The 7,916-nt window shown below is 38.8% G+C and overlaps 1 protein-coding gene across 1 annotated transcript in view; it reads left to right on the forward strand.

Annotated features, from left to right (window-relative positions):
• Dr1 (down-regulator of transcription 1, TBP-binding (negative cofactor 2)) overlaps positions 1 to 7,422 on the forward strand; it is a 24,920-nt gene extending 17,498 nt beyond the window's left edge. Inside the window, exon 3 of the mRNA XM_013018332.1 lies at positions 5,377 to 7,422. Coding sequence (XP_012873786.1) covers positions 5,377 to 5,523 — 147 coding nt within the window. The 3' untranslated portion in view covers positions 5,524 to 7,422. The remainder of the gene's footprint in view (positions 1 to 5,376) is intronic.
• The last annotated feature ends 494 nt before the right edge of the window (positions 7,423 to 7,916 follow it).

The following is a 7,916-nucleotide window of genomic DNA, read 5'->3' on the forward strand; positions in this document are numbered from 1 at the left end:
GAGCGCTTGCCTTGCATGCCTGAGGCCCTGGGTTCGATTCCTCAGCACCACATAAGAAAAAAAGCCGGAAGTGGCGCTGTGGCTCAAGTGGTAGAGCACTGGCCTTGAACTGAAGAGCTGAGGGACAGCGCCCAGGCCCAGAGTTCAGGCCCCATGACCGGACCAAAAAAAAAAAAAGAAATGTACTCATTACCTTGCTCATGTAATGTAACACCTCTGTGTGGTATTTTCACAATAAAAAACTTAATATAAAAGAAAAATAATAGACATAAAACTGTCATTTTTTTGGGGGGGGTCCAGTCGTGGGGCTTGAACTCTGGGCCTGGGCACTGTCCCTCAGCTCTTCAGCTTAAGGCTAGCACTCTACTACTTGAGCCACAACGCCACTTCCGGCTTTTTTCTTTTTGCTTATGTGGTGCTGAGGAATTGAACCCAGAGCCTCAGGCATGCAAGGCAAGCGCTCTACCATTGAGCCACCTTCCCAGCCCAGACTGTCAAATTTTTATAAAGATTCTTAAATGCTTACTTTGAATTTCGATTTTTAACTTATCACAACTATTACAAGCAATAACCATTACAAACCCATCTGGCACAAGTCCATGGACCACACTTCAAGAAGTCTTACTCTGAAGCTAAACCACAATCTAATCTGGAAAGTGAATGTGAAGTAATTTTGAAATTAGAGGAACTGAGTGATTGCAGAGAAATTGAAATCAGAATAAAGTGGAGGAGGAGATTCTATGTTGCTTAAATAGTTATTCCAAGGGATATGTCTAATTTGCACTATGTAAGTTAACACATAATCAGGAGTTTTTCTTAAAATTGACATATTAAGCTTGGTGGAGTTTGTGCTAGGGATAAAACCCAGAGCCTCAAGCATACTTGGCAGGTGCTTTGCCACTGGATGATGTTTTCCTTTTGTCACCCAGCTGTTCCTGAAAACTGCTAAGTACGTGACATTGTGGTAGAGTTTGTTTTCTGCCATTACTCATTCTCTGCTGACCTGGGATCAGTGAAACCATGGAGGGCATGCTTCCTAAAGGTCTTCAAAAACCTTTACCAGGCTAATGAGCCAAGAGCCACTTTGGCTACATCCTCTTAATGTATTTTAAGAGAACTATAGGGGCTGCGAAGGTAGCTCAGCGGTGTAGAGTGCATGCCTTGCAAGCATGAGGCCCTGGGTTCGATTCCTCAGCACCACAGAAACAGAAAAAGCCAGAAGTGGTGCTGTGGTTCCAGTGGTAGAGGGCTAGCCTTAAGCTGAAGAGCTGAGGGACAGTGCCCAGGCCCAGAGTTCAGGCCCCATGACCGGCAAAAAAAAAAAAAAGAACTATATTATATTCTTCCCATAAAGGGGACAAGACAATAGAGAATACTGAGTTATGTATTTTTGTTTTATTTTTTACTTTTTTTCTAAGCTAGGACTAACTGTGTGACTCAGGCTGGCCTTTAACTTGGCTGGTCCTGTCGCAGCCTCCTGAGTGCTAGGGTTACATACTTATACCAGCATAACCTGTTGGTACATTGAACAAAGGAAAAAAAATATCTATTCTTTCTTCTTATCCCACTGAAGCTAAGTAGAGCTTTTATTAGCAGCCTATGTTCCCTAAGCTAAATCATAAGCCATTATTAACAAATATATTACAAATTCAAATACATTAGATTTTTTGAATTTTTTTAATGCCTGGCTAAATTTTTTGAATTCTTTAAAGACTTCATGCTTGACTTAGTTGAATGGTAGAGAAAAGATATTTTCTTTGAAACCATGTGTTACTACAGGACCTCTTGTTTTTCCTTACAGGAAATACTATGGTCTTTTTTTTTTTGGTTGTGGGTCTTGAACTCTGGGCCTGGGTGAGCTCTCCCTGTGCTCTTCAGTTCAAGGCTAGTAGCTCTCTACCACATGAGGCACAGTGCCACTTCTGGCTTTATCTATTTATGTGGTGCTGAGGAATTGAACTCAGGGCCTCAGGCATGCAAGGCAAGCACTCTACCACTGAGCCACCTTCCCAGCCCAATACTATGGTCTTCTAAAAACTAGAGAGCCAGGTGCCGGTAGCTTATGCCTGTAATCCTAGCTACTCAGGAGCTGAGATCTGAGGATGGAGGTTCAAAGCTAGCTGGGAAAGGAATATCTCTTAAGACTCTTTATCTACAATTAACCACCAAAAGGCTGGAAGTAGAGCTGTGGCTCAAAATGGTAGAGTGCTAACCTTGAGCAAAATAGCTCAGGGACAGTACCCAGGCCCTGAGTTCAAGCCCTACCACCAACCAAACAAAAAAAAAAAAGAAAGAAAGAGCTGGGTGCCTGATGGCTTATACCTGTAATCCTAGTTGCTCAGAAAACTGAGATCTGAGGATCGTGGTGTGACACCAGCAGGATTTGAGGATCGTGGTTTGATACCAGCAGGAAAGTTTTTGAGACTCAACTCCATTTAACCACCAAAAAGCTAGAAGAGGACCTGGGTCAAGTGGTAGTTCACTAGCTTTGAGCAAAGAAGAAGCTAAGGGACAGGCCAAGGTTCTGAGTTCAAGTTCTAATATAGACACAAAAAAGAGAAAAAAATAAATGCCTGTTCTTTGAAATATTTCATTACTTTTTTTTTTTTTTTTTGGTCAGTCATGGGGCTTGAACTCTGGGCCTGGGTGCTGTCCCTCAGCTCTTCAGCTCAAGGCGAGCACTCTACCACTTGAGCCACAGTGCCACTTCCAGTTTTCTAGTTGTTTATTGTAGATAAGAGTCTCACAGACTTTCCTGCCCAGACTGGTTTTGAACCGTGATCCTCACATCTCAGCCTCTCGAGTATCTAGGATTACAGGCTTTAGCCACCGGCACTCAGCCTGTCACTAGCTTTATACTTGGTTAACTTAAAATCCTTTACATTAAATTCCTCGTTTCCATAACTAGCATAACTTCTGTCTGCTTATTACATAGAGATTGATACTGGGAGTAGAAAATAATTTCAGTTTGATTTTGAGGAAGGGTATTTATTTGTTTGTTTATGTGTTGCTGAGGAATCAAACCCAGGGCCTCATGTATTCTAGGCAAACACTGTACTACTAAATCTCACTTCAGCTCCATGACACAATTTCAGTAGACAAAAATCAGTAAATTTCTCCAGGTACTGATGGCTCACACTTAGAGTCCTAGCTACTCAGGAGGCTAAGATCTGAGGATAAAGGTTTAAAGCCAGCTCAGGCAGGAAAGGCTGTAACGTTCTTTTTTTGTTTTTTAATTTTTTATTGAAATTAGGTGATTATATAAATTTCACATATTTCACAGTATTGTAGAATAGTGATACTTAGTTAAAGTCACAAACACATTTTAACCTTTACAAGGCAAATTGTCATTATCGTGGTCTATAAAGTTTGAGTTTTGACAATACAACTATTTCTCCCACATCAGGTGGTATTTATATTTCTTTCCTTTTGCTTAGTGTAAGCTGTTCCCTCATTACCTCTCATTCCCTCCCTTGCATCGCTGCCTTTGAGTTGCTTAGTTCATTTTTATCAGTGTCCAGGGCAGCTGATGGGCCCCTGTGTTAATGTTTTCTCATTTCCTTCTGATTCTATGTAACACTCTTATCTCTAATAAACTACTCAGAAAAAGCCAAGAGTGGCACTATGGCTAGCCTTAAGCACAAAGAAGCTCAAGAGACAGCCCAGTCCGAGTTCAAGCTCCACAACTGACCCCCCCAAAAAAAAATCAGTAAATTTCAAGGAATGTCAATGAATAAATATACCAAGAATGAGAAAATGTTCTGTGCGTTTGATAATTTTTTTTCTTTTTTGTCAGTCATGGGGCGGGAACTCAAAGCCTAGGTGCTTTGAGCTCTTTTTGCTAAGACTAAGTCATAGTGCCTCTTCCGGTTTTCTGGTGATTTACTGGAGATAAGTCTTACAGACTTTACTGTCCAGGCTAGCTTTGAACTGTGATCCTTAGATCTCAGCCTCCTGAGTAGTTAGGATTACAGGTGTGAGCCACTAGTGCCCAGATGAGAAAAGTTTTATTTTCTAGATTTTCTTTCTTATTTTTTAAATTTTATTTTATTGTAAAAAAACTGTACAGAGGGGTTACAATTACATGAGTAATGAGTATCTTTCTTGTCGAGCATTGTTACCCCATCCGTTGATTTTATAGATATTCTTGACATGAAAGGTAAGAAAAAGATTCTTTTTTTTTTGGTCGGTTGTAGGGTCTGAACTCTGGGCCTGGGCACTGTCCCTCAGCTCTTCAGCTTCTGGCTTTTTCTGCTTATGTGGTGCTGAGGAATTGAACCCAGGGCCTCATGCAGCAAAGCAAGCACTCTACCACTCTACCACTGAGCCACCTTCCCAGCCCTATAAAGATTCTTTGAGAAATATTTGAGGGGCTGGGAAGGTGGCTCAGTGGTAGAGTGCTTGCCTTGCATGCCAGAGGCCCTGGGTTCGATTCTTCAGCACCACATAAGCAAAAAGAAAAAAGCCGGAAGTGGCGCTGTGGCTCAAGTGGTAGAGTGCTAGCCTTGAGCTGAAGAGCTGAGGGACAGTGCCCAGGCCCAGAGTTCAGGCCGCACGACCGGACCAAAAAAAAAAGAGAGAGAGAAATATTTGAGTAGCTATTGCATTCAAGTACAATTCTCTTTCCCTAGTACTTGGAGCTATTGTACTGGAGAACTTTAACCACAGAATGTTTTTGGGTTTTTTTTGGTCGGTCATGGGGCTTGAACTCTGGGCCTGGCCACTGTCCCTCAGCTCTTCAGCTCAAGGTTAATGCTCTTCCACTTAAGCCACAGTGCCATTTCTGGTTTCCTGGAGGTTTATTAGAGAGAAGAGTCTCACAGACTTTCATGCCTGGGCTGGCTTTGAACCATGATCCTCAGAACTCAGCCCCATGAGCCACTGGAAGCCCTGCCTGAAAAAATTTTATATTAAGTATTTACATCAGAATTGTAATGTGAGTGGACAAAAGAAAGGAAAAAAGAGAAACACAAGAAGATGGAAAGAGATACTGTTGTGATTTTTGTCAACCTTTGCAGTTTTGTTTTTGTTTTTGCTGGTCCTGGGGCTTGAACTCAGGGGCTGGACACTGTTCCTGAGCTTGTTTTTCTCAAGACTAGTACTCTACCACTTAAGCCACAGAGCCGCTTCCAGCTTTTTCTGTGTATGTGGTACTGAGGAATCGAACCCAGGGCTTCATGAATGTGAGGGAAGCACTCTACCACTAAGCCACAGTCCCAGCCTTGCAGTTTTTTTAATTGAGCTAAACTACATAGTAGTTTGGAAATTTACAAGTTTGGTAAGGATTAAGGATGTTAATTGGCTTACATTTAATCAAAGCTAAATCCGCTTTTATATCTTTAAAAAGTTATTTGTGTTTGTATTTTTAATATCTAGGCTAGACAGCAACAAGCAGAATTGGCCCAACAGGAATGGCTTCAAATGCAGCAAGCTGCCCAACAAGCCCAGCTTGCTGCTGCCTCAGCCAGTGCATCCAACCAGGCAGGATCTTCTCAAGATGAAGATGATGATGATGATATCTGAAATTCACCAGCTGAATTTCTGTTTCCTCTATAAATGTTTTTCCTTGCACAAGAAAACAGTGAAAGAAATGCTTATCTGTAATTTTGTATGCATCTTGGTGGACTTGCCATTGGTATTCTAGGGGTGTCTGCTGTTATGTTTCATACATTGTGTGCTATACATGTACAAACTATCTCTTTGAACTATTGAAAATTTAAGGTTCAGTATAATATCAATTTTGAATTTTTAATGGTGTTTATGAAATTTTGGATAGCAGTGAGCCCTTTCTTTGATCAATAAACAGTGTTAACAGAAAACTTCAAGTTTATAAAATATAGTGAAATTTATACAAAAGCTCTTAATCTGCATTTACATTTCCTCTACCCTTTTAACCAAACTAAAATTGGGAATTTTAAATTAGGTGTGATGTGGTGTATTGGATCAGGTTGGTGAAAAAAGGAGTTCATTTCTATAGTGTCTGAATTTTTAAATAATGAGTATATATATATATGCAGGCAGTAAGAATATGCTCAGATAAATATACTTATTTAGAAAAACCTCAAAAGAAGACATTCAGCTTGGAAAGGAGTGTCTTCAATAGTAGTTAACATAAATTTGGTGAGTTACATTTTTTATTTTGTTTTTGTTTTGTGTGGAGGTAAAAGCTAGTTCTATCATGGTATAATTTATCTTGAGCTACACTATTATATTTAAAAGACTGCTCAGTTTTGAGGACTGCCAGGATTCTTATATTTCACTCCAGTTCAATGCTTGTTAATAGTATTACTTGCTTACTTAGTCCATCTGTGTTTATATTTTTCAAGTATATAGGTGGGACTTTGAAACAATTGCTTGGGTTCCGTTGGTTTAACTGAGATTCATGAATATTCAGACCTTTGCTAGGAATAAGAAATGAAAGCTAATAAGAAAGGGTTTTTGTTTGTTTTTTAATTTAACTTGTAGTTGTAGTTTACTAGTGTTTGTTTTTAGCACTACCTATACATTTTCTTGACTAGATGGCTTAGAGAGTCCAGCGCTATCTTTTGACATGGCATTATTTTCTCCATCCTAATTGAATGATAGCTTTAAAAAGTTTGGTTGTGTAAGAAAGTGTGTCATAACTGATCAGCTCTGTATGAAACTTAAGTAGTTTCAAACTGCTCCTTAAAGGAGGAAGCTTTAATTTGGTTTCAGTAATAAAGTTTGGTAGTGATTGTTAAAGGAATCCAGTGTATTGCAGAAATGGCATATTATTTGTATGTCGGAGACAGAAAGAAAAGCCACTTAAGATAATATGAAGTAATTAAATCCTATGTCAGTTGCCAAGTCATTTAAATTTCTATATTCACCAAGCCCAGAAATAGATTCTAGCTGCTAGGATTCCAATTTTAATTGGAGAGCTAAGTAAGTAAAGTTTGTAAGTATTAGATTTCTTAATGACCACATTTTACAGTTTTAGATAAAGGGAAATATTGTTATACATTTATCAAATATGTTTCCCCTACATGATAAAAAGGTTAATAATTTTGCTGAATATTTTTAAGTTGAAGTTGTTTTGAGTTACTTCCTGGGTATCAGTTCCATGAAGTATGTTTGGACAATATAAAAGGATTTTTTTTTAAAGTTTTAAGTACCAAAGGTAGTCTAGTCTAGGAAAAATAGTAAGTTAATAAGTGTTGGCTTTTCTAATTTGTACTGTAACATCCTTCTACTTTCTATTTTAAGTGTATCTATTTCTCAAGTAAACAACTTAGATATTTTTCCATACTTCTTTCTTTCTGATGCAGATTCAGGTTAATTAATATTTTACTGCATCTGATGATGTATTATATGTTTAAAGTCTAGTGACTTCATTTTGACATTCTTGTGATTTCATATGCTGTATTCTTCAAGCAATAAAATTCTGATGTGTTTTATAAATTGTTCTTATATTTACTTATTTCGGGAGATTCTGATCACTTTTACTGCTTTTGGATATGTTAAAACCAAAAGACATTTTGATCATTTAGTATGTACTGGCCTCTTTTCTCCTTTCTTTAGTGTTATTTCAGAAAATGTGTTTTTCACTTTTTTTTTTTTTTTGGTAATTTATAATTCTAGGACCAATGCATAACAAAGCTAGGTAAGCAACAGTTTATTTTTAGGTTTTAAAATCACAATTATTTGTTACTAGTTATCAGAACTTTAGTTTTTTTGTTGTTGTTGTTATTGTTGTTCATAGGGCCTTAACTCTGAGTTTGGGCACTGCCCCTCAGCTCTTCAGCTTCCGGCTAGCTTTCTACCACTTAAGCCACAGGGCCACTTCCAGCTTTTTCTGCTTATGTGGTGCTGAGGAATCAAACCCAGGGCCTCATGCATGCAAGGCAAGCACTCTACCACTGAGCCACCTTCCCAGCCCAGAACTTTAGTCTTTT

The sequence above is a fragment of the Dipodomys ordii genome, unplaced genomic scaffold (assembly GCF_000151885.1).
Source record: "Dipodomys ordii isolate 6190 unplaced genomic scaffold, Dord_2.0 Scaffold39, whole genome shotgun sequence".
Classification (NCBI taxonomy): Eukaryota; Metazoa; Chordata; class Mammalia; order Rodentia; family Heteromyidae; genus Dipodomys; species Dipodomys ordii.